The 26,408-nt window shown below is 48.3% G+C and overlaps 1 protein-coding gene across 2 annotated transcripts; it reads right to left on the bottom strand.

Moving 5' to 3' along the window:
• On the bottom strand, window positions 1–26,408 carry LOC148042884 (SPARC-related modular calcium-binding protein 1-like). 2 transcript variants are annotated; one of them, XM_087727539.1, is made up of 11 exons: window positions 26,250–26,408; window positions 10,704–10,905; window positions 10,218–10,330; window positions 8,376–8,475; window positions 7,645–7,695; window positions 5,956–6,012; window positions 3,848–3,925; window positions 2,842–3,034; window positions 2,175–2,257; window positions 1,948–2,047; window positions 1–300 (listed from the first exon to the last, which is right to left on the bottom strand). In XM_087727539.1, the coding sequence occupies exons 1-11, from the start codon at window positions 26,310–26,312 to the stop codon at window positions 60–62; spliced, it is 1,281 nt and encodes a 426-aa protein (XP_087583665.1). In that variant the 5' UTR covers window positions 26,313–26,408; the 3' UTR covers window positions 1–59. The 2 variants fall into 2 exon arrangements, with proteins under 2 accessions (XP_087583665.1, XP_087583666.1); XM_087727540.1 differs by lacking the exon at window positions 5,956–6,012.

Genomic DNA, 26,408 nt, shown 5'->3' with positions numbered 1-26,408 from the left:
GTAGAAAAGGGGAGGGGGGGTCTGCAAAAGCCCACGGCCCCAAAATACCCACCGGAGTGTTAGCTGAGCCCCAAACAGCCTCTGAATTCGGGCAGCGAGATCAACCTGTTGCCGCTGAGATCGCAGTAATCCAGGAACTTCCGGACGCAACGTTTGGGCCGGGCGTTTTGCTTCATGTACAGCTTGAAGGGGCGCAGCTCCCTCTCGCTCACGCCGTTGCTGAAGTCGCGGTCCAGGTGGGTGAACTGCCAGCGCACGGCCCGGTCCTCCAGGCTGGGGGCCGCCAAGGAATCCGGAAACCTGCCGAGAGCGTGGCCCGTGGTTTTTTTTTTTTAATGTGGTCTAATTGTGGGTACAAGTCAAGACGGCAGCGGTAACGCTCCCAACAACAACCCTGGGAGGTAGGTTGGGGTGAGGGGGGAGCAACTCGCCCCGAAACCCCCCAGGCGGGACTAGAACTCATCACCTCCTGGTGATTGGCCCCCAAATCACCCAGCTGGCTTTCATGCCTAAGGTGGGACTAGAATTCACCGTCTCTTGGTGATTGGCCCAAAGTTATCCAGCCAGTTTTCATGGTTAAGGCCGAACTTGAACCCATAGCCTCCCAGCTCATGGCCCTGAAGCTTTTTCTCTCTCTGCCTCTCTCTCTCTTCCCTTCCCTCTCTCCCTGTCTTTTTCTCTCTCTCTCCCTCTCTTTTCTCCCCCTCTTTCCATCCTTCCCTCTCCCTCCCTTCCTCTCTTCCCTTTCCTCTCTCTCTGCCTTTCTCTCTTCCTCTCCCTCTCTTTCTCTCTCTCCCTCTCTTCCTTCCCCTCCCCTTCCTTTCCCTTCCTCCCTCTGTCTTTTTCTCTTCCTCTCCCTCTCTTTTCTCCCCCTTTCCATCCTTCCCTCTCCCTCCCTCTCTTCCCTTTCCTCTCTCTCTCTCTGCCTTTCTCTCTTCCTCTCCCTCTTTCTCTCTCTCCCTCTCTTCCCTTCCCCCCTCTCTCTGCCTTTCTCTCTTCCTCTCCCTCTCTTTCTCTCTCTCCCTCTCTTCCCTCCCCTTCCTTTCCCTTCCTCCCTCTGTCTTTTTCTCTTCCTCTCCCTCTCTTTTCTCCCCCTTTCCATCCTTCCCTCTCCCTCCCTCTCTTCCCTTTCCTCTCTCTCTCTCTGCCTTTCTCTCTTCCTCTCCCTCTTTCTCTCCCTCCCTCTCTTCCCCCTCCTTCCCTTCCCTCCCTCTGTTTTTTTCTCTTCCTCTCCCTCTTCCCCCCCTTTACTCTCTCCCTCCTTCACTCTCTGTCTCTCTTCTCTTCCCTCTCTCTCCCTCCCTCTCCCTTTTACCTCCCTCCATTTCTTCCTCCCCCTTCCCCCTTTCCTTCCCCTCCCTTCTACCTTCCTCTCTCCCCCAACTCTGCCTAGCTGTGTGTGTCTGGGTCTCCAGGATCCTCCAGACCAGTGTTTCTCAACCTTGGCTACTTGAAGATGTCTGGACTTCAACTCCCAGAATCCCCCAGCCAGCGAATGCTGGCTGGGGAATTCTGGGAGTTGAAGTCCAGACATCTTCAAGTTGTCAAGGTTGAGAAACACTGCTCCAGACAATATAATTTATCTACGGAATCTACAGGGTTCCTATATGCCAACTGGAGACACGCTCTTACCAAAATCTCTGAAATGAACCAGGTCCCAAAGCTTGAGTTTGGCGTACGGCCCTCCCTTCGCCCACTTCACCTTCACTCTAACTCCCATGTTTCTCGATCTTGGCAGCTTTAAGGGGTGTGGACTCCAACTCCCAGAATCCCCTAGCCACCACCTTGAAGTCCACCCATCTTCCAGTTCGAAGGGCCAGCTGGGGAACCGTGGAAGTTGAAATCCAGCGACGGTAAAGTTGAGAAACGCTGCACAATATCTTTGATTCTGCGGTTCACCGACCGAAGGCACGCTTCCTTTTTTCGCGACGGGCGAGCCGAACTTACCTGCGGTACGGAATGGTCATCAGCCTTGACTGCAGCATGTGGGAACTCAACGCCTTGATCAGCTGGGTAAGGAATTGAGTTTTCTTGGACCCGGGACAGCCTGGTTGGGAAGATATAAAAAAAAAAAAAAAAGGAACCTTTCTGACCGAAAATAAACGTATCCTTGTTGAAAACAAAGGCGTCTCCTTCTTAGCATTTTTATACGTAAGGAAACAGCTCGGACTTACCTGGCAGGATCCGATCTCGGAACAAGGACCCGATTTCCGTGCTCTTGGTCGCTGTATCAGCTTCGCAGTCCGGGGGAAAGTTTCTGGAAAAAGGACGGGGAGAAATTAACAGAAGGCTGTTTGGGGGCAGTAAACCTCTCCGTCTTTCCCAGGGGAGCCCCCCCCTTTTTTAGGGGGATATTAGGAACTGAAAAAAAAAAAAGGCAGTCCAGATTTGGGTCTCTCCCAAATTTTCCTGTCTTCTGTAAACTCTGCTCCCGACAACTTCTCCCAGCCTGTGTTGGGACTGCGATTCCCAGAATTCCTCAGTCGTCGATAGGAATGCTGGGAGTTTCAGACAGGGGGTTTAATGCAGTGTTTCTCAACCTTGGTGACTTTAAGTCCTGTGGACTTCAACTCCCAGAATCCCCCAGCCAGCTCTGCTGGCTGGGGGATTCTGGGAGTTGAAGTCCACAGGATTTAAAGTCTCCAAGGTTGAAAAACACTGGTTTAATGGAGGAGTCTCGGACCTTGGCAACTTTCTGGCTGGTGGACTTCAACTCTCAGCTACGCCACCAAGTTGCTAAGTTTGGAGACCCCAAAATTAGGGGGTGTCACTGAACACAGGGGAGGAGAAAGGGGCTCTCTCAGTTTCAAAGTCTGGGTTCAAGATGGGTATGGCACTGACCGGGTAGAAGTCCCTGGGATGGGACGGCCGCTGACCACTCGCACGCACCAGCAGTAGCCCGTGGCTTGGTGACACTGCACCTCCTTGTAGGTGCCATCGCCTTCGCACTCCGGGATGAAGGTGCCCTCCTGTTGGTGCTGGCGGGCCTCGTGGATGGCTCCCCGACGTTCCTGCTCGCACGACGGCGGGTACTCTGCACGGACGGAGCGCCGAGCGCAAGAGAAACCCAAGAGTTGAGTTCGCGTTCTAACTCTACGCAAGAATCTGATCTACTAAGTGGTCCCAGATAAGAATCAACAGAATTCATGGGGGAATCTGAGCTTGTTTCTCTTGCGGGAACGCAACAATTCTAAACCGATGGCACGTTTGACCCCACCTTCCAGGTGGAGTCAACTACAAGGAGGATGAAGCGGATTTTTCTTATCAAATGCTAAAATGATTATCCCAAAATAGACTGGAGAACCACTTGACCGGGATGGTTCAGATAGTCCTCGGCTTACGACCACAATTGACCCCAAATTTTTCGTTGCTAAGCAAGACAGTTGTTAACTGTTAAGGTTGCAAAGGGGGAATCATGTGACACTGCCACCGTCATAAATAGGAGTCAATTCCTAAATCCGGACTCTGGACAGATCTGGCACTGGGCAGAAATAACGTGTATAACTTTAATTTAAGAGCCGAGGTGGCGCAGTGGTTAAATGCAGCACTGCAGGCTACTTCAGCTGACTGCAGTTCTGCAGTTCGGCAGTTCAAATCCCACCGGCTCAGGGTTGACTCAGCCTTCCATCCTTCCGAGGTGGGTGAAATGAGGACCCGGATTGTTGTTGGGGGCGATATGCTGACTCTGTAAACCGCTTAGAGAGGGCCGAAAGCCCTATGAAGCGGTATATAAGTCTGCTATTGCTATTGCTATTTAATGGTCAGCTGTCCAGAGTCGCTTTTTAGAGTGACCCGAGCAGCATGTAAATTTAATAAATAACATTAGTAAGAAGAAAACAGGGCTCACCTTGGGCTGGTTTAGCCGTGTGGTTGGTCTTGAAATCCGGGAGGATGATGGGGATCAGGAAAGGCAAGGTGGTGCCTTCTGGGTTACGGAGGAGCAGCGAGGGATCCGTGATGGGAGGCAGGGAGGCAGAGTAATTGGCAGGAAACAGAAGCAGAGGTGGGGGGTTAGAGCAATAACGTGGCATCTGGAAACCCCTCTTATCCCACCCAACTCTTTGGGGACCCAATGGCCCTTCTCGTTTTTCTCCTGCCCCACCCTTGCCCCCGGCCCATCCTGCCACACCCAAAGGGTCTCCTGGTCCATCTTTAATCCTGCCAGGCTTCCACATGGAGAGAGCCGCCTCTCGCAACATAGGGCAGGGTGCCCTACCCCAATTAAGGGCAGCTGTGCCACCACCCACACAGCTGAGTTGCCCGCTCAGCTGACTGCCACTGATTTACATTCATTTTCATGTATATTTAGATTCATCGCTGGTGTGAGACAGTGAGTTCTAGTCCTGCCTTAGGCCCGAAAGCCAACTGGGTGACTTTGGGCCAATCGCCAGGAGACTGGGAGTTCTAGTCCCATCTTAAGCCTGAAAGCCGGCTGAATAACTTTCAGACAAGTCCTTCTCTTTTGCAGCCCAGCCCACCTCACTGGATTGTTGTTGTGGGAAGAATAGGGAGGAAGGAGTATTAGATATGTTTGTTAGTTTCTTGATAAAAATAGTGAAGGTGGAGGAGAGAGAGAGAGGAAGGAGGGAAAAAGGAAGAGCGAGTGAGAAAGAAAGAAGAAAGAAAAGAAAGAGGGAGGGAGGGAGGGAGGGAGGGAGGGAAGGAAGGAAGGAAGGAAGGAAGGAAGGAAGGAAGGAAGGAAGGAAGGGAATAGGTGATTCAGGCATGGTATAAAAGTGAAGGAAGGAAGGAAGGAAGGAAGGAAGGAAGGAAGGAAGGAAGGAAGGGAATAGGTGATTCAGGCATGGTATAAAAGTAAAGGAAGGAAGGAAGGAAGGAAGGAAGGAAGGAAGGAAGGAAGGAAGGAAGGGAATAGGTGATTCAGGCATGGTATAAAAGTGAAGGAAGGAAGGAAGGAAGGAAGGAAGGAAGGAAGGAAGGAAGGGAATAGGTGATTCAGGCATGGTATAAAAGTAAAGGAAGGAAGGAAGGAAGGAAGGAAGGAAGGAAGGAAGGAATAGGTGATTCAGGCATGGTATAAAAGTGAAGGAAGGAAGGAAGGAAGGAAGGAAGGAAGGAAGGAAAGAAGGAAGGAAGGAAGGAAGGAAGGAAGGAAGGAAGGAAGGAAGGGAATAGGTGATTCAGGCATGGTATAAAAGTAAAGGAAGGAAGGAAGGAAGGAAGGAAGGAAGGAAGGAAGGAAGGAAGGAAGGGAATAGGTGATTCAGGCATGGTATAAAAGTAAAGGAAGGAAGGAAGGAAGGAAGGAAGGAAGGAAGGAAGGAAGGAAGGAAGGAAGGAAGGAAGGAAGGAAGGAAGGGAATAGGTGATTCAGGCATGGTATAAAAGTAAAGGAAGGAAGGAAGGAAGGAAGGAAGGAAGGAAGGAAGGAAGGAAGGAAGGGAATAGGTGATTCAGGCATGGTATAAAAGTAAAGGAAGGAAGGAAGGAAGGAAGGAAGGAAGGAAGGAAGGAAGGAAGGAAGGAAGGAAGGAAGGAAGGAAGGGAATAGGTGATTCAGGCATGGTATAAAAGTAAAGGAAGGAAGGAAGGAAGGAAGGAAGGAAGGAAGGAAGGAAGGAAGAAAGGAAGGAAATAGGTGATTCAGGCATGGTATAAAAGTGAAGGAAGGAAGGAAGGAAGGAAGGAAGGAAAGAAGGAAGGAAGGAAGGAAGGAAGGAAGGAAGGAAGGAAGGAAGGAAGGAAGGAAGGAAGGAAGGAAGGAAGGAAGGAAAATAGGGTGACTCAGCCATGGTATAAAAGTCCACATTCGGTGTCTCCATTTCACGCATGCATTGTGCAATTGTTGCCTAGCACTGCAAACACACCCGTGCAACACAACCGTCCGATTCTAGCAACTCCGAGCAGCTCATCCACCCCCACCCCCACCCCAAAACCTAGGGCGGTGGCCTGGGTGGTAAGGACCAGGGGGGGAGAAGGAAGGACTCAACCTACCTGGCTGCCTGCGGGGCACGGGGCTTGGCTGAGTAGGCCGGGGGGCGACACCTTCTTCTGCGTTCAGGGAGGAAAAGAGGTGGAAGGCAGCTATTACAGAGGGGTTAATGTCATCTTCTCTGTCCAAAGAGGGAGAGAATTTAGAGCAGGGGTCTTCAAACGTGGCCACTTGAAGACGTGTGGACTTCAACTCCCAGAATCCTCCAGCCAGCTCTGCTGGCTGGAGGATTCTGGGAGTTGAAGTCCACACGTCTTCAAGTGGCCACGTTTGAAGACCCCTGATTTTTAGAGCTACAGGGGGTGCCTCAAGTCGATGACGAAGGCTCATCGGGGTTCTACATTGGACGCAAACTGAGGGAAGGGACCAACTCAAAACCCAACAGGGGTAGGCTTTCCTAAGACAGAAGAAGCTCAATCGGTTGAACTTCTGCCTGCTAAGTAACACCCCCCCCCCCGAAGGCATTAAAGGGAGGAATGCAGAAAACGACTTCCGTTTTTAATCCAAAAGGCCCCTTTCTGTAACTTTCTGCAAGGTAGCTGTAAATCGGCGTTTCTCAACCTGGGCAGCTTTTCGATGGGTGGACTTCAAGTCCCAGAATTCCTCCTCCATTTTTAGGTGGGTGGACTTCAAGTCCCAGAATTCCTTATCCATTTTTAGGTGGCTGGACTTCAAGTCCCAGAATTCCTTCTCTACTTTTAGGTGGGTGGACTTCAAGTCCCAGAATTCCTTATCCGTTTTTTAGGTGGGTGGACTTCAAGTCCCAGAATTCCTCCTCCATTTTTAGGTGGGTGGACTTCAAGTCCCAGAATTCCTCCTCCATTTTTAGGTGGCTGGACTTCAAGTCCCAGAATTCCTCCTTCATTTTTAGGTGGGTGGACTTCAAGTCCCAGAATTCCTCCTCCATTTTTAGGTGGGTGGACTTCAAGTCCCAGAATTCCTTCTCTACTTTTGGGTGGGTGGACTTCAAGTCCCAGAATTCCTTCTCTACTTTTGGGTGGGTGGACTTCAAGTCCCAGAATTCCTTATCCATTTTTAGGTGGGTGGATTTCAAGTCCCAGAATTCCTTATCCATATTTAGGTGGGTGGATTTCAAGTCCCAGAATTCCTTATCCATATTTAGGTGGGTGGACTTCAAGTCCCAGAATTCCTTATCCGTTTTTAGGTGGGTGGACTTCAAGTCCCAGAATTCCTTATCCGTTTTTAGGTGGGTGGATTTCAAGTCCCAGAATTCCTCATCCATTTTTAGGTGGGTGGATTTCAAGTCCCAGAATTCCTTATTCCTTTTTAGGTGGGTGGACTTCAAGTCCCAGAATTCCTCATCCATTTTTAGGTGGGTGGACTTCAAGTCCCAGAATTCCTTCTCCATTTTTATATGGGTCGACTTCAAGTCCCAAAATTCCTTATCCGTTTTTAGGTGGGTGGACTTCAAGTCCCAGAATTCCTCCTCCATTTTTAGGTGGGTCGACTTCAAGTCCCAGAATTCCTGAACCTGGCTAAGAATTCTGGGACTCGCAGTCCACCCGTCTTAAAGTGGCTAAGGCTGAGACACACTGCTCTAGAGGCTACATCCCCACGACACGCTAAACCGGGTTAGTTTGAACCTCAGTCAATGCAGGTTAAATCACCAAACCAAGTTAGGCACACCACGCACAGTCGCCGGGCGCCAGAGCAAGCAGAGGGCGACTTACCTCGCTTGGAAGAATGGGCATCTTGCCACGAGGTTCCCGCTGAATCCATTCCTGGTTTGGGGCGGAAGCGAAAGAAACAGAAGGGTTACTAACCAAGGTTTACAGACAGTCCTCGATTTATAAGCACTGTTGTGATCGGCACTTCCGGCAATGTGCGCTGGGCTGGGGGAATTCTGGCAGTTGGAGTCCATCTGCCTTATACTTTGCCAGGTTTGAAAAAATACTGCTCTTAAATCTAATCTGGATATCTAGTTGATCTTTTGTTGGGACGCCCAGGAGTTTGCTTGGATATTGATTAATGCATTGCTAAATTATTTATTATTAAATTTATTAATTAATATATTTAATCATCAATTATTTCCTCCGGGCGGTGGAGTGGCCTAGAGGTGGAGCTCACAATCAGGAGGCTGCTAGTTCGATCCTGGGTAGCGGCAGATATTTCTCTCTCTCTCTGGGCATGTTGAGAATCTCTCCTCTGAATATAACTCCGCATTGGCGACAGGATTCAGTTGCACCCCAATGCAAGGGGGTCATTCAAAGACCCCCCAAAAAGGTTTTTAAATTGTTTTCTCTGCATTCATTATTTCAGAAAAGCAGCCGAGCCCCTCCAAGCCAGGAAAATAAATCTTGGCTAAATCCCTTGTTTCTCCACACACACCCCACGCCCCCCCCCCCAAAATCAGCCCCCCAGGAGCCTGGCTGGAGGTGAGACAAGGGCAGGAAGGCCTCACCTGTGCAGTTGGGCGCTTGGTTCAGGGCAGAAGTTCCCGCGATGGGCTTGCCTTCCGGGGTGGAGCACCAGCAATAGCCGGTTTGTTTATGGCACTGGACCTGGGCAGAGAGGAGAGAGAGAGAGAAGGGGTGAGGGGGATGCGCCCAGGAAAGAGATACAGGCAAGTCCTCGACTTATGACCATTCATTTAGAGACTGCTGGTGACTATAAGGATGCTGCAATGGCCGTGTGTGTTATAGCTCACTTTGGATATGGATTAATAAACTATTTATTACTAAATTTATTAATTAATACATTTAAAACAATCATCAATTATTTTCTCCGGGCGGTGCAGTGGCCTGGAGGTGGAGCTCTTGCCTCACAATCAGGAGGCTGCTAGTTCGATCCCAGGTAGCGGCAGATATTTCTCTCTGTCTGGTCACGTGGACAATCTCTCCGCCGAATATAACTCCGCATCGGTGACAGGAGGAGCATCCGGCCAGTAAAGTTACAATGGCCATAAAAACGTGACTTGTGACACACGGCCATTGCGGCATCCTTATAGTCTCATCTGCTGGTAATCCTCGCCTTATGGCAGTTCATTTAGTGAACATTCAAAGTAACATTGGCAACAAAAAAAATGACTTACGGCCGTTTTTCACACTCAATGACCATGGCAGCGTCCCCATGGTCAGAATTCAGGCAGTTGACAACTGACTCAGATTTATGACGTTTGCAGTGTCCTGGGGTCACGTGATCCCCTTTTACGACCTTCTGACAAGCCAAGTCAATTGGGGGAGGGGGAGGGAGCCAGATTCACTGAACAACCGTGTCACTAGTTTGAGAACTGCAGCGATTCACTTAACGACCGTGGCAGGAAAGGTCGTAAACGAGAGCAAAACTCACTTAACAAATCTCTCACTTGACAACAGACATTTGGGGCTCGATGGTGGTCGTAAGTCAAAGAATTTGGGGTCTACAACCACACCCTCCAAAGCCCGGAGCTTGAGGGCAGAGGCACAATGTCATTTCAGGCACCCCATTGGCTGCCCTTCACCCTGAGCGCCGAAGGAGCCCGTAGAACCGGGGTGTCAAACACGAGGCCTGTGGGCTGGATCCGGCCCATGGTAAGGGGCCAGCATGGCTTCCGCCTGGTCTACCCAGGGCGAAGGGGAAACATGCCAGCAGTTTGGGGAGTGGCGTCAAGCTGGCCACACCCACCCAGTCAGCCACGCCCCCTCCCAAGGTCAACCACCGCCCTGATGCGGCCCTCAGCGAATTTGAGTTTGACACCCCTGCCGTAGAATATTTATGTATTGAGTAGCTGCTACTCCCGCTTTGCCCAAGTATTTATTTATAGGGGGGGAAATGTCTGGACCGAAGATAATTTCTAAATGTCTGGACCATACGTAGTTTCTAATGTTGGATTTCCCCCCTTTACCAGGGGGAATACTGTGAAGCTGTTACCATGGCAACTCTGCTGCGCTGTACAGCAGAAGCCATTTTACGGCGGTACAGTAGAAGCCATTTGAAGGCACAACAGGCTGCATCTTAACAGAACACACACCTTGAGAGGTGTTAGGTCTTACCCTCCCATAGTATTTGTTTCCAGAGAGTAAATAATCTGTGTACCAAGTTTGATTGAAATTGCTGGAGGCGTTCCAGAGTTATGCTGAAACACACACACACACACACACACACACACACACACACACACACACACACACACAGCACGCCATTTTTATATATACTGTATAGATTAGATGCATTTGCTGCCCGTCTTGCTCTCGAGAGCCACTCAAGATCGGGCACAACGGGAAGTTCGCCCGGTGCCGTAAGGAAGACGTAGAAAGAGCTTCACCTCCAGGAAGGCGCCATTCTCACTACATTCGGGCACGTACAGGGCGTGGCTCTGGCGCCGGGATTTGGCGAGGGCAGCCGCTCGGTCTTCTTGGCACCGAGTCAAATTGGCACCTGTGAGAAGAAACGGGAGGAAGACACAAGTCAAGATCGGACATCGAAGCGGAGTTTCTGAACCTTGGCGACTTTTAGAGGGTGGACGTCAAGTCCTTATCAACAATTAATTCACACCACTGTACGGTTTCACAGTTACGGCCATCGGGGCCAGTCTGGAGAATTGCAGTCGTAAGTTGAATATCAATAAGCAATTTGCTCATCAATCAATCCTCACTGCAGCACCAATTTCACAGCTACGTCCACCTGGGGAAAGCCACCCTTCCTCCCCAAAATTATCTCCCACATCTGTCCCAACTTGACCCAGGGGCACCTCCCTGCCATCTTCCCCCCCACACATCGATTCCCCCCTCCTCACTCTTGGTATCCTTACTGTTGTTATCCTGCTGGGCAGCTCCTCGGCAGCGGAAGCGAGGCCACACCTGAAGGTTTGGACGTTCACACCTGGCTTCCTGGAAGGCGCAGGGCGACAGGTAAAACTTCCCGTCAGAGGCGCACAGGGGGCGGCCGTGTTCATGCGGGGGGCACTCGGCCGGGCATGGCAGCCGCTCCTGGCCACCCTCCGAGATGAGGAACTGCAAAACAGGCAGAGGTGCCCTGATGACACAAGGACAGCTTTTTTCCTGAATGCCATCCCTCTGCTAGACAAATAATTCCCTCCCCACCGTCCAACTATTCACTTAAGGCTGCGTTACTATTGCTATTAGTCTTCTCATCGTTCCTATCCCCATCTCCTCCCACTTATGACTGCAGGACTGTACCTTCGTTGCTTGTATCCTTACGATTTGTATTGATAATGTTTCCTGATTGCTTATTTGTACCTTATGACTACCATTAAGTGTTGCCTCTTACGATTCTTGACTAATATATCTTGTCTTTTATGTACACTGAGAGCATCTGCGCCAAAGACAAATTCCTTGTGTGTCCAATCACACTTAGAGGGGGCCAATAAAGAATTCTATTCTATTCTATTCCATTCCATTTTTTATTCTATTCTCTATTCTACTCTATATTTTCTCTATGCTATGCTCCATATTCTATGCTCTCTATATTCTATATTCTATTCTATTCTATTCCATTTTTTATTCTATTCTCTATTCTACTCTATATTTTCTCTATGCTATGCTCCATATTCTATTCTCTCTATATTCTGTATTCTATATTCTATATTCTATTCCATTCAATTTTTTATTCTATTCTCTATTCTACTCTATATTTTCTCTATGCTATGCTCCATATTCTATGCTCTCTATATTCTGTATTCTATATTCTATATTCTATTCCATTCGATTCAATTTTTTATTCTATTCTCTATTCTGCTCTATATTTTCTCTATGCTATGCTCCATATTCTATGCTTTCTATATTCTATATTCTATATTCTATATTCTATATTCTATATTCTATATTCTATATTCTATATTCTATATTCTATATTCTATATTCTATATTCTATATTCTATATTCTATATTCTATATTCTATATTCTATATTCTATTCCATTTTTTATTCTATTCTCTATTCTACTCTATATTTTCTCTATGCTATGCTCCATATTCTATGCTCTGTATATTCTATTCTATTCTATTCCATTTTTATTCTATTCTCTATTCTACTCTATATTTTCTCTATGCTATGCTCAATATTCTATATTCTATATTCTATATTCTATATTCTATATTCTATATTCTATATTCAATATTCTATATTCTATATTCTATATTCTATATTCTATATTCTATATTCTATATTCTATATTCTATATTCTATATTCTATATTCTATATTCTATATTCTATATTCTATATTCTATATTCTATTCCATTCCATTTTTTATTCTATTCTCTATTCTACTCTATATTTTCTCTATGCTATGCTCCATATTCTATGCTCTCTATATTCTATATTCTATTCTATCTATTGTGGGTCCACCTGGGGTCTGCACCATCCAGGATAGGCAGTCCCACAGCCCGCCAGCAATTAACTATGGTTAAATCTAGGTTTCAAAGCAGGGCTAGCTCAGAAAACATGCCAAGCCGAAGGCTTCGCCAGCTGAATTCTCCTGGGTTGCGTTTTGAGACACCTGTTGGATTAATCTTTCGACATGACAGCCGGGGCTGGGGAATTCTGGGAGTTGAAGTCCCCCGCCCACCCAGCCACCCCCAAGGCTCCAAGTGGCCCAAGTTTGAGAAACGCAGCTTTGTTCTATAAAAGGGGTCTTTGAATGTTGCTCTCATCATGCAGACATGAGGTCACCCATCAATCTTGACAGGCGCTCCTGTGTCTTCGAGGAGAGCCAGGTCTCGAATTCGGACAGCCCTTCCTGGACCGTGTAGACACAAACTCCCCCCCCCCCCAAAGAGTCTCCCACATCTCGGTTGGAGGGGGGGGCACTGCTTCTGTAAAGGGTCTTTCAAGACTTCGGTCCTTCTGAGCCCCCAATATCAACCATTAAATCATTCTCAAGGACAATCGGGACTTTACAGTAATAAATTATCTGCGTATTCAGACCGGGAAAATTATAGGGCCCTTCTGGATATGTGGGGAGATGGGTGGTGGACCAATCACCAGGAGATGGGAGTTCTAGTTCAGCCTTAGGCATGAAAGCCAGACAGGGTGACTTTAGCCAATCACCAGGAGGCTGGGAGTTCTAGTCCTGCCTTAGGCATGAAAGTCAGACAGGGTGACTTTAGCCAATCATTAGGAGGCTGGGAGTTCTAGTCCTGCCTTAGGCCTGAAAGTCAGACAGGGTGACGTTAGCCAATCATCGGGAGGCTGGGAGTTCTAGTCCTGCCTTAGGCATGAAAGTAGGCAGGGTGACTTTAGCCAATCATCGGGAGGCTGGGAGTTCTAGTCCTGCCTTAGGCATGAAAGTCAGACAGGGTGACGTTAGCCAATCATCGGGAGGCTGGGAGTTCTAGTCCTGCCTTAGGCATGAAAGTAGGCAGGGTGACTTTAGCCAATCATCGGGAGGCTGGGAGTTCTAGTCCTGCCTTAGGCATGAAAGTCAGACAGGGTGACTTTAGCCAATCATCGGGAGGCTGGGAGTTCTAGTCCTGCCTTAGGCATGAAAGTCAGACAGGGTGACTTTAGCCAATCACCAGGAGGTTGGGAGTTCTAGTCCTGCCTTAGGCATGAAAGTAGGCAGGGTGGCTTTAGCCAATCATTGGGAGGCTGGGAGTTCTAGTCCTGCCTTAGGCATGAAAGTCAGACAGGGTGACCTTAGCCAATCACCAGGAGGCTGGGAGTTCTAGTCCTGCCTTAGGCATGAAAGTCAGACAGGGTGACTTTAGCCAATCACCAGGAGTCTGGGAGTTCTAGTCCTGCCTTAGGCATGAAAGCCAGACAGGGTGACTTTAGCCAATCACCAGGAGGCTGGGAGTTCTAGTCCTGCCTTAGGCATGAAAGTCAGACTTTAGCCAATCACCAGGAGGCTGGGAGTTCTAGTCCTGCCTTAGGCATGATAGCTAGTTGGGTGGCTTTGCGCCAATCACTAGGGGAAAGTGAATTTTAGTTTGGACCAAAGTCACGCAGTCAGCTTTCATACCTAAGGTAGAACTAGAACTCTCTGTCTCCTGGTGATTGGCCCAAAGTCACTCAGCTGGCTTCCCTGATTGAAGTGAAACTAGAACTCACCATCTCCTGGTGATTGGCCTAAAGTCTCCAGCCGGCTCACCCTAATATAAACTCAGCATTCATCGTGCTTATTGCAGCTTCTCAGGGGGTGCCCCTTGTTGTGGTCAAGATGGGACCCCCCAACAGTGGGATCAAAGCTCCACCTGGTTTTCAGGTGCCATGTATTCACACTGATCCGTCTGAGGGGTTTTGAGCCATTGGCGGGGAGGGTCCCTCATCCAGAAACAGACTTCAAGTCGGCTCACCGTGCGATTTTTTCCCTTTTCGCTCCAGGACTGAAAGGCGACACCGTGTCCCTTATTTTACGTGTCCTTTTCCCTCTGCAAAGTCACTACTTAACGTTGACATACACAACACGCACTCCTGGACAGCCCGGCCGGGATGCCAAATCGCATCTCCCCCCCGGCTCCCAACACAAATATTAGCGCACATTACGAAAAAAAAAAGTCTCTTACGGGTGGGGACAGATGTTTATTTTGCAATCGACAATTTATCTAATAATTCAGCCCGGTTGTTTTGGTGGGTGATGCAGTTGGAAAACGTTGTGGGTCACAAAAACGGTTCCAAACACAACTCAGAACGCTTTTGGGGGGGGGGGGGAGGAGGCTGGATGCTCCTGGGCGCACGTCGGTCGGGCTGGAGGCGAAAAAGGCTGCCGTTCTTTGGGATTTGACATTGATGGACCCCCTGGAACGCAGCCCACCCCAAAGGAACGGTGGGTCTAACATCTCACGGCTCCCTCAAAGTCTCCCAGGATGAAAAATAAGGAGGGGGGCATTCACTAGGGGTGCTTCCTGGACAAACCCAGAGGTGTTTTACACACTGAGATGGAGTCACCGAAGCAGCCGGCGTGAGCTTAAATATACTCCAGAGCAGTGTTTCTCAACCTTGGTGACTGGGGGATTCTGGGAGTTGAAGTCCACAGGAGATAAAGTCACCAAGGTTGAGAAACACCGCTCCAGAGGATGCTGACTGTGATGGGAGGACAAATGATGGGCAACTTGGTAAGAGAGGGTTTCAGTGTTGCTTAAGAGGCCGAACAATTGACAGAGAATAAAGAAATGTCAACACAATCAGGAGGCTGTGAGTTCGATCCTAGGTAGAGGCAGATATTTCTCTCTCTGGGGACGCTGAGATTGTGTCTGCTGAACAAAACTCCGCATTGGCGACAGGAAGGGCATCCAGCCATTCAAAAACACTCTGCTAGCTCCAGATTCCACCTTGCAAAGGATTATGGGGTCATTAAATGAAGATGATGATGATGAAAGAAATGTAAAGAAAGCAAATGTAAACCAAGTAAAGTTAGCTCTGTGAATGGAAGCATACCGAAGAGTCATCCAGAGCCAGTCCAAGGTCAACGTCAGATCAAAGTTCTCCAAAGACGATCAAAAGTCCAAAAATCAGAACCCACACGTAAATGTCATACGAGCCAGATATTAGACATTGTTCCCAACAAAGAGAAAAGAGGCAGAGCAAATCTCTTCTATAGGCTGCAGTCAGTGGTGCTGGCTGGGGGATTCTGGGAGTTGAAGTCCACAGGACTTCAAGTCACCAAGGTTGAGAAACACTGCTCCAGAGGATGCTAGATAACAGGAAGGCCTGGAGGAACGTTGTCCATGGGGTCACGATGGGTCGGACGCAACTTCGCAACTAACGACGACAGGGGGTCTCCAACCTTGGCAACTTCAAAGACTTGTGGACTTCAACTCCCAGAGTTGAGTTGCTGGGAGTTGAAGTCCACAAGTCTTAAAAGGTTGGAGACCTTTATATATCAATCGCTTTCGCGCCTAAATAATCAGTCTTCGCTTTGCTACGCTTCTAATCATTTATAATTAGTAAAAGCACACTCGATTTCTACCTATGGATTCTCGTGGTCTTCTTTCCTAATTACTCAATGAAGAGGTGCGGACACCTGCCCTGTGTCTTAGGATGGAGTTCAGTGGTGAAGGTGAAGTGGTTTGAGATCTGGATTTGCGGGTAAGACTCTAAAACCTCTCGGCCCAACAAACAGGTCGGGATTCGGGGTGCATATACCCTAGGGGTCTCAATGCCAAAGGTAGAGTGCTGTGTGTGTGTTTGTGTGTGTGTGTGTGTGTAAAAAGCTGCATCTGTTGCACGCCGCTCTCTGCAAAGAGTCAGCTGCCTTCTGAGCACTTCAACCTTGATTGACAAGCCAGCCGTAGACATAGCCTCCTCCCGACTGAACAGATTCCCTGTCTCTTTGTGTGTCTGTGTGCGTGTGTGTGTGTATATGTGTGTATGTGGTGAGCAGCCCAAGTGCCTCACAGCTTACCTTGGCTCTTCGCACGATGCCCGTAACCGCAGGAGCTGCAGCCAGGAAAATGTGAGGGCTGCGTCAACAGAATTTGATAGGCAGGTCTGCCCGTTACAAACCCCCCCACCTCCCATTCTGCGTCCTCCGTCAGCATCCAAGATGCTGGGCGATGCTCAGGGATGTGTGTGTGTGTCTTTAGGGAGGGGGGTCTTTAGGGATTTGGAGAGGGGGAAGGAGTGGAAAGAGCAGGGAGGGCGAGAAGGAGAAGTCTTCTTCCTCAGTCTCAGCCGAGGTGGCGCAGTGGTTAGAGTGCAGCACTGCAGGCCACTTCAGCTGACTGCTATCTGCAGTTCGGCGGTTCAAATCTCACCGGCTCAAGGTTGACTCAGCCTTCCATCCTTCCGAGGTGGGTGAAATGAGGACCCAGACTGTGGGGGGCGATATGCTGACTCTGTAAACCGCTTAGAGAGGGCTGGAAGCCCTATGAAGCGGTATATAAGTCTAACTGCTATTGCTATTGCTAACCTGGTAAACTTTAAGATGGACGGACCTCAACTCCCAGAATTCCCCAACCGACATGCTTTAAGATACCATAGGTGCACTTCAGCCCTCAGGATACCTCAGCCAGGATGCTTTGACATGGATGGACCTCCTCTCCCCAAATTCCCACGTCCTCATGCTTTAAGACGGGTGGATTTTCTCTCCCAGAATTCCCCAGTCAGCCAACGTACTTTAAGATGGATGGACACAAGCCATCAATTTTAAACTAAGTTATTTTCTCTTATTTAATTCATCAATACAATACAATATATAGGAAAACACAGAATTCCTTCAATTTTGCAAGAAAAGTAGGTAAGATTCGATGCCCCTGGGCTCTGCTCTACCCCATGGGAAGGAAGAACCGACTCCCTATAAATCGGCCTATAAATCGTAATTAAAAAAAAATGTCCCTACAGCGAGAAAATTCAGCAAAGCGTTGAGAAATTGTTTCATTGAATAGTCTCTGTGTCCTTTTTTTTGGGGGGGGGGGTTTTATAGCATTTTCTCGACAGTCTACAGGTAGTCCTCGACTTGCGACCCCAACTGAGCCCAACATTTCTGTTGTGAAGCAAGGAGTTTGTTAAGTGAGTTCTGCCCTGTTTTACGACCTTCCGTTGTTAAGCGAATCTCTGCGGTTAGTAAGTTAGTCTCCCGGTCGTTAAGTGAATCTGGCTTCCTCGGTGACTTTGCTCGCCAGAAGGGCGTGAAAGGGGATCACATGACACCCAGGACACTGTGACCGTCATAAATATGAGTCAGTTGTTCAAGCGCCTGAATTCTGATCCTGGGACGGTAATGCTGCAAGTGTGAAAATGGGTTCCACCATTTCGACTAAAGCGCGCTCGACGAAACCGCGTAGCTGACGTCATCACAGGGCGACAACAGCGCGGAGACAGAAGCACGCTGTAAACGCTAAACCTAAAATTAACCCCTAAACCTAAACCTAACCCCCCTAATCCTAACCCTAACCCTTAACCTAACCCTAAACCTAACCCTAAACCTAACCCTAATCCTAAACCTAACCCTAAACCTTAAGTTGAATCGGCTTGCTTTCAAAGCGCTATTTAAAGCACCCTTCTTTTCGCTGCTGGCTGTTGTCGCCCTGTTGATGACGTCAGCGACGTGGTTTAATCGGGCGCGCTTTAGTCGAGCGCGGTTTTGTCGTGCCACGGTGAAAACGGTCACAAGTCACAGTTTCCAGGGCTGTTGTAACTTCGAGTGGCCACTAAACCGGGGAGTACCTGTCCAAGCCCATCTCTACGTCCACGCAGGAATCTTTCAACTCACTAAGAAGCGGATTTAGGGACGCGGAATTGCTTGTTGGCCGATTATGTGCTTTGCGTGCAAATAAATAAACGTGTTTTTTTTTTAAACACCGCAATGGCTCCCCGAGGAACGGCTGGGGAAACCTCTGCCAGGAATCTCGGGAGATCAGCTCCTCTCCACATCAATCAAGGGGCTTCTAAATGGACCTTTGTTGTCTAAAGTAGCTTTCCACCTTCCTAAAAGCCACCACTTCATCGGATAATTCAAGAGACGCGGACGGCTTCGGATCCAAATTCTCCCCATTCGCATTTTGCAGCCTGTTTTCCAAGCCTTGCCAAGGGGAGACGTGCCTTGTGGGGGCGGGGGGGGGAATCCAGAAAGCCCAGCCCGTGGGGTGTATTTAGCTTGTCCGAAGCGTGCCTTCTCCCGCCGAGACATCGGGGACCGAACAGACGTGCCCTGAAGCTTAGCCAGGATCAACAAACCTGGTTGCCCACGCCTGGACAGGTGTGGGCATCTGGGTGTGCTACTGGCTGCAGGCAACCCGAATGCCCGTCAGCCAATAACGGCTGGGTTAAGAGGCAACTCCGAGGGAAAAGAGACGCGGCGTTGGTTGTAAACAAGCCCGGCCTTCAGTCTTGGGGGGCACTGGGTTGGAATAAATATTGGAAACTGGGCCTTTCTTCTTAGCTCCCGTAGCTGGGAGATGCCAGGAACAGAGGTGTGTTAATTTCAAAGGAAAAAAAAAACGCTTTGAAGGTGCCACTTGTAGATTGAGGAAAGTAAGCTGGGTCAGCCTGATGCTCCCAAATGAACTCCCCATGCCCCCGCCCAATGCTGTCCTTATCTACTTCCTGCCCAAATTTAGCCAGTCTTTACATCAGGGGTGCCCAAACTTGGGAACTTAAAGACTTGTGGACTTCAACTCTTTAAGAGTTGAAGTCCACCAGTCTTAAAGTTCCCAGGTCTTAAAGTTCCCATGGCTGGCTGGGGAATTCTGGGAGTTGAAGTCCACAAGTCTTAAAGTTCCGAAGTTTGGACACGCCTACTTTACCTGCTCAGCTAAGATCTATAAAATCTAAGGATCCCTTGGGGGGATCTCTCTGAGCTTGATTGTTTTCTTGAAGACGTTTCACTACCCAACTAGGTAATATCATCAGCTATCTAGAAGGGAGTGGGGTTTGTGGGCTGGGGAGGAGGAGGAAGGGGAGGGAGCGACTGTGAGTGCTCTCTAAGATGGGTTATTTTCCTTGCAAACATTTCACTACCCAACTAGATAGCATCATCAGCTATCTAGAAAGGAGTGGGATTTGTGGAGAGGAGGGAGGAGGAGGAGGAGGAGGAGGAGGAGGAGGAGGAGGAGGAGGAAGAAGAAGAAGACAAGGATGACTATGGGGTACTTGATGCTCTCTGAGCTTCGTGGTTTCCTTGCAGACATTTCACTACACAACTAGGTAACATCATCAGCTATCTAGAAGGGAGTGGGATTTGTGGAGAGGAGGAGGAGGAGGAGGAGGAGGAGGAGGAGGAGGAGGAGGAGGAGGAGGAGGAGGAGGAAGACAAGGATGACTATGGAGTCCTTGATGCTCTCTGAGCTTAGTGGTTTCCTTGCAGACATTTCACTACCCAACTAGGTAACATCATCAGCTATCCAGAAGGGAGTGGGATTTGTGGAGAGGAGGAGGAGGAGGAGGAGGAAGAAGAAGAAGAAAAGGAAGAGGAAGAAGACGATGACTATGGGGTCCTTGGTGCTCTTTACAATGGGTTATTTTCCTTGCAAACGTTTCACTACCCAACTAGGCAGCATCATCAGACTACAAGGGAGTGGGGTTCATGGAGTGGCGAGGAGAAGGAGGAGGAGGAAAACTGTGGTCCTTAGTGTTCTCTGAGCTGAGCTGTTTTCTTGTAGACATTTCCCGACCCTACTAGGGAACATCATCCATACAGCTAATCTATCATATTTAAAATCCATGATGAAATAATAAGAAAGATTATGGACTGGGCCGAAATGGACAAACTAACTAAAGAAATCCAGGGAAAGGAAGAATCAGAATTCTACCAGATATGGGATAAATGGTATAGGTGGATGGAGGACAGAAACAAAAATCAATTAAAGAATATAACGAAACTCAAAAACAATAGCTATGAGTAAAATAAGAGGGTTAAGAAGGGTGAAATCCAAATGAAATACAATAGAAGGGGAAATAATATAAGCTGAGCGGTATTGATAGATGATTGCTATTATCCTGTTCGTACTGTATCGTATAAATGTGGCTTACGTCTAATTTTTTTTTGTGTGTGTATTTTACATGTTTGTTAATAAAAATCTTTTTTTAAAAAATTAAGTCCATGTTCTTTGGGGACACCGCTCCCATTTGGAAAGGTTTTGAATGCTGGCCCAGATGTGGACCAATCCAGCTGTGTGGCCCTTCCCCCTTGATTAACTCTCCAGCTGCCATCAATTCCTTCGGGGAGTTTCTGGGGTTCAAGATCTTTAGCCTCTTGTCTTCCTTCCGTTTAGTGGCCATTCAAAGGCACTGAAAAAAGGGACTTAGGACTGTTTTCCACACTTACGACCTGTGGTCACTAGATCAAAATTCAGACACTCGGCAACTGAATCATATTTATGACGGTTGTCGTACGATCACGTGATCCCCTTTTGCAATGTGCAAAATCATTGGGGAAGCCACAATCCCTTAACAACCGTGGCAAGAAAGGTTGCAAAACGGAGCAAAAACTCACTTAACCAATGTCTCACTCGGCCACCTAAATTTGAGGAAGGGGGGGGGAGGAATTGTGGTCGTAAGTCGAGGACTACCCCCCCTGGGGATGAAATGGAAGGTGCAAAAAACCCCACTCTTCCCTTTCTGCAAACAGTTTAGCTCTGCTCTCTCTCTCTCTCTTTCTCCCCGCTGCTTTGGCATCTGGGCTCCGGAGTGGCCAAGCCTTTGTGGTTTCGGTGGCCCGTGCACGGCCGTGCCAGAGCACACACGGCTCTTTCAGCTGTCAGCTGGCAGGATTTGTTAAGAGCCTCCAGCAAACAGGCAAGAGAAACTTTGCAGAAACGCTCTCCCCCTTTGCCAGATTCAAAGCTGCATTGTAGGGCGGCTGCGCTCCGTGCTCTCCCCCCACCCCCACCCCCCAGATGACAAGCACCCTTGGCTTATGAAGGGGGCCTTATTTGACAGGGGCGGGAGGCAAGGAGGGGGGGCCAAGAGAAGGAGGACGGCGACTATGGGGTGGTTTCTTGCAGATGTTTCACTACCCATCTAGGTACCATCATCAGCTATCTAGAAGAGAGTGGGGTTTGTGGACTGGGGAGGAGGAGGAAGGGGAGGGGAAGGAGAATGATTGTGGGTGCTCCCTAAGATGGGTTATTTTCCTTGCAAACATTTCACTACCCAACTAGATAGCATCGTCAGCTATCTAGAAGGGAGTGGGATTTGTGGAGAGGAGGAGGAGGAGGAGGAGGAGGAGGAGGAGGAGGAGGAGGAGGAGGAGGAGGAAGAAGAAGACAAGGATGACTATGGGGTACTTGATGCTCTCTGAGCTTGGTGGTTTCCTTGCAAACATTTCACTACCCAACTAGGTACCATCGTCAGCTATCTAGAAGGGAGTGGGGCTTATGGACTGGGGAGGAGGAGGAAGGGGAGGAGGAAGGGGAGCGACTGTGAGTGCTCTCTAAGATGGGTTATTTTCCTTGCAGACATTTCACTACCCAACTAGATAGCATCGTCAGCTATATAGAAGGGAGTGGGATTTGTGGAGAGGAGGAGGAGGAGGAGGAGGAGGAGGAGGAGGGAGGAGGAGGAGGAGGAGGAGGGAGGAGGAGGAAGAAGAAGAAGAAGACAAGGATGACTATGGGGTACTTGATGCTCTCTGAGCTTGGTGGTTTCCTTACAGACATTTCACTACCCAACTAGGTACCATCGTCAGCTATCTAGAAGGGAGTGGGATTTGTGGAGAGGAGGAGAAGAGGAGGTGGCTGGAGCCTCCGAGAAGCTTCTTCAACTCTTGACTGGGGAATGGAATCCTTCAATCAGAGCGGAAGAAGCTTCTCGGATGAGAAGTGAAACCTCTTCGAAGAAAAACCAGAAAGCCCAGTTGCCTCTTGGGGGAAGAAAAAGCAATCATTGGGACAATGATGATCTGGATGGCTGAGAATCTCCCTAGGCAGCCCACCCTTGGCCAACAAATGGGCACATTCTTCTGCTTGGTCCCCACCTAGGAGAAGACCTCACAGGTGGCGGTTGCCCGGTTGCGTTTCTAGCCGGTGAACTTAGTCACGGGCCCCCAGAAGAGATGACCTCACTCCGAACAGACTCAGCCTCCCCCAAGAGCGGGTTAAAATTAGCTCCCGCAAGTGACACATCGGGAACTAAATATGGATTTCAACCCTTCCCAATTTGGCAATGCTCTTTGTGACTTGGGAGGTGTGGAAGCCTCGTCTCTTGCTGGACAGAAGGGAGCACCCGGCTCAAGCCCATCGTTCTTGGGGAAGGGACTACAGAGCCATCTTCCAGCTGGGGGCAATGAACAGCCCGAGAAACCCCAGAATAAAATCTAATTATGGGTTCTCTCCTGCCAACCCCGCTTCCCAGAATCATACATTAGTAGCCCCGTAATCAGTCGAGCTTGGGACACTGCGACTGTCATAAATATGAGACAGTTGCCAAACGTCTGGATTTTGATCTCGTGACCATGGGGATGCTGCAAGGGTCGTAAGTGTGAATAATGGTCGTAAGTCACTTTTTCAGTGTTGTTGTTACGCCAATGGCCACTAAACAAACAGTTGTAAGTCGAAGTCTGCCTGCATTTAACCTTTTCTACTATAGCGTGAAGCCAAACAAGAAGCCAGCAAAAACTCTTTCCCAGCCAGAAAGGAACTGCAGAGCAAGCACACTGACTGAGCACTTGACAAGCACATTCCTGAATTATTTCTTGAGCAGTTTGCACGAGAAAGAGAGCGTCAAAGGAAGTTCTTCGCCCAAAGAAGGAGCTTATAATATATAATTCAAAAGGGTGACCAGGAATGGGGAAAAAACCTTCTAGACAGGACTCGAGCCAATGCCCAACATTCCACTTCAAGTCCCAAATGCCGCGATCCTGATCCGATCATCATGTAGAAGAATGAGATGCAACCCACAACTGTCTAAGCGGGAAGGTCCTCTTCTCAGAGTGTTAACACTTACAATTTAACAACCCTGAGCAGGGAGGGGGGGGGGAATGGTGGAAAGATGCATATTGGTAGAGTCACTGTAGGTATATCCACTTGGACGTTAAGAGGTAAGTAAGGGGATTAAGCCAGAAGGTGTGAACAATGGGAGGTTTGGGAAGAAAACATGTCTTTGATTTATAAAATTTATAGGCTGCCCATGTTATCTCAAGGTAATTCTAGGACCATTGGTATTGGTATTTTATTATTTGTATGCCATCCTTCTCCGGGAGGACTCAGGGCGGCGAACAATTCAAAGGGGAAAAAAAGGGGGAACATAAAAGACAAAATACAAATAATAAAAGTAGGCAACAGTCGCACAACCATACATGTCGAGAGGGGAGGGAACTCATCACCCCCAGGCCTGCCGACAAAGCCAGGTTTTGACGGCTTTTCGGAAGGCCTGGAGAGAGGTGAGGGTCCGGATCCCTGCGGGGAGTTCGTTCCAGAGGGCCGGAGCTGCCACAGAGAAGGCCCTCCCACGGGTGGTAGCCAGGTGGCATTGGCTGGTAGATGGCACCCGGAGGAGGCCAACCCTGTGAGATCTAATGGGTCTGTGGGAGGTAATTGGCAGCAGGCGGTCTCTCAAGTACCCAGATCCAATACCATGAAGGGCTTTATAAGTTACGACTAGCACCTTGAAGCGTATCCGGAGACCGATCGGTAACCAGTGCAGCTCGCGGAGGATAGGTGTAACGTGGGTGTACCGAGGTGCACCCACAATCGCTCGCGCGGCTGCGTTCTGGACGAGTTGAAGTCTCCGAATACTCTTCAAGGGCTGCCCCATGTAGAGCGCATTGCAGTATGAAAGGTGAAGGAATTCTAGGAAAAACACTACACGAAAATGTTAGCAAGAACTCATCTATTCCGTAAGCTAAGATAAGCACTAAGAGCTTTGCAAAAGAGGTTTACCACAGACAAGGTAAGATTAGAGATTTCCGTGTTTACAGCTATCCATCAACCTTGGTACATGGTGACATAAATGTCACAGTGCCTCTTTTTTTAAAAAAACATCTGTAAACCTAGACGTTCTGTTGCTCAGCGTAATTTTCCTCCTGGGCCTATGGAGAGCCAACGAAATAAAGTGAAGTTACCCAGGGCCCATCACAAAATCAAAATGACTTCATGTGAAGACAGATAAAAGATTGTGGCAAGGAAGACTTGAACGTTAAACTTACAAATTTTACTTTTTTAAAAAAAACCTTCTCTTTACTCAATCCAAGGAAGCACATTTTCTTATTTGCAAGCAATGGAAGACAAAATGTGATTTGAGTGTCATTCGGAGGGCAGTTAGAGGCTCAATTGTATACAGTAATAACTTCCATCATTTTAAGATGCATGGACTTCAGCTCCCAGAATTCCCCAGCCAGCATAGGAGATGAAGTCCACGCATCTTAATGTTATCAAGGTTTTTACGTATTACCAAACTCTGAAAGGCTTGTCTTATGACCACAATGGGAGCCCAAAACCGCTCTTGCTGGACGAGAAAGTTGATAAGTGAGCTTGGACCAAATTTATGACCTTCCTTGCCTCCGTTGTTAAGCGAATCACCGCAGTTGATAAGTTAGCACCCCCGGTTGTGAAATGAATCTGGCTTCTCCATTGACTTTGCTTGACAGAAGGTCGCAAAATAGGATCACGTGATACGGCAACGGTCATAAGTATGAAACGGTTGCCAAGCATCTGGATTTTGATGACGGGATGATGGAAAGGTGGTCACTGTGAAAAACGGTCGTGTCACTTTTCCCAGTGCCTTTGAACAGTCACTAAAATAACTGTCGTAAGTCGAGAACTAAACTGAGCCAAGGTGGCGCAGTGGTTAAATGCAGCACTGCAGGCTGACTGCTAGATCAGCAGTTCAGCGGTTCAAATCTCACCGGCTCAGGGTTGACTCAGCCTTCCATCCTTCCGAGGTGGGTAAAATGAGGACCCGGATTGTTGTTTGGGGCGATATGCTGACTCTGTAAACCGCTTAGAGGGGGCTGAAAGCCCTATGAAGCGGTATATAAGTCTAACTGCTATTGCTATTATTGCTATAAACTGTACCAACCAAACTTTACAATCCTCTTTACCTTAAACTATGATGCAAGTTCCCAAGAAAAGATTATGCCCTGATAATTGAAATCCAATAAAATTCAGTTAACCTACCATCACAAACCCACTCCACGTGAGGGCAGATTGCACACATCCAGAATGTTTAAATAAACAGAAAGAAACAGAGAGAGAAAAACCCACAAATTTTGCTTCATTTTGCTGGGTTGGTGCCCAAGCCTGATTTTAAATCAAAACTGTGATAATTTCCCCAGGTTTGGGGGAAAAAAGCGGGGGGTTGAGCGGGGCCGAGAACAGCCCCAAATGTTAGCTTGGATTCTCTCTTGACTTTGTATGAAAAATAAGACAACCGACACCCAAACGCTCTGCTTTTTAAGAGTTTTAACTTTGCACACCGCCAAAGGAAATAACCTTTCTTTGCCAAATATTGATCTCTTTTAGGAAAAAGTTTTTTCAATATCTAGAGGGTTAAAGTCACACGCACGCACATGTATTTCACTTGACATGTGTGGCGGCGTTCAAACATTTATGAATTCATAGTATACCCATTACAAAGATCCAGAAACAGTAGTTTTTTTTAAAGCCCCCCTATCTATCTATCTATCTATCTATCTATCTATCTATCTATCTATCTATCTATCTATCTATCTATCTATCTATCTATCTATCTATCCCATTCAGGATCAGAGAATTGGTGTGCCCCATTTAGCAGACCCTCCCCAAAACAACTGCACAGCCCCTTCTCCCTTTATGCTTACAAATTTCACATCGGTTGAGAAATGTTTCTGGGGGGGTCTCCCATCAGATTTCAGGGGGCTTCCGATGGGAAGCTGTATTGTTGAGTTTCTCCCCACCACAATTTTTGCCGGTGTGTCACTCACACTTTCTCCCCCTCTATTTTTTTTTTATTTAAAAAATTGCTTCCAAGTTTTCTTACCGGAGACCGAAAAGATGCTGTCAGTTGTAGCAGAAAGACCAGCAGCCAAAGTGCAGGAGGCATGGCGTTGCAGCCCCTTCAATCTTCCACGGAGGTTTCTGCAGCCCCCTACCACAAAAAAAAAAGGCAGGACGAAGGGGACACAGACTGGACACAGCC

Source organism: Thamnophis sirtalis, unplaced genomic scaffold, assembly GCF_051295495.1.
Source record: "Thamnophis sirtalis isolate CommonGarterSnake01/CBP01778 unplaced genomic scaffold, rThaSir2_p1.2 scaffold_13, whole genome shotgun sequence".
NCBI lineage: Eukaryota > Metazoa > Chordata > Lepidosauria > Squamata > Natricidae > Thamnophis > Thamnophis sirtalis.
Note: the sequence above shows the minus strand (reverse complement) of the source record. Positions and strands in the feature narration are given on the sequence as shown.

Coding starts and splice junctions, on each gene's coding strand:
- LOC148042884 (XM_087727539.1), bottom strand. CDS start 26,312: ATGCCTCCTGCACTTTGGCTGCTGGTCTTTCTGCTACAACTGACAGCA. Junction 6,013..7,644: donor TGCCCATTCTTCCAAGCGAG/GTAAGTCGCCCT, acceptor CCCTGAACGCAG/AAGAAGGTGTCGCCCCCCGG. Junction 301..1,947: donor ATGACCATTCCGTACCGCAG/GTAAGTTCGGCT, acceptor CGCTCTCGGCAG/GTTTCCGGATTCCTTGGCGG.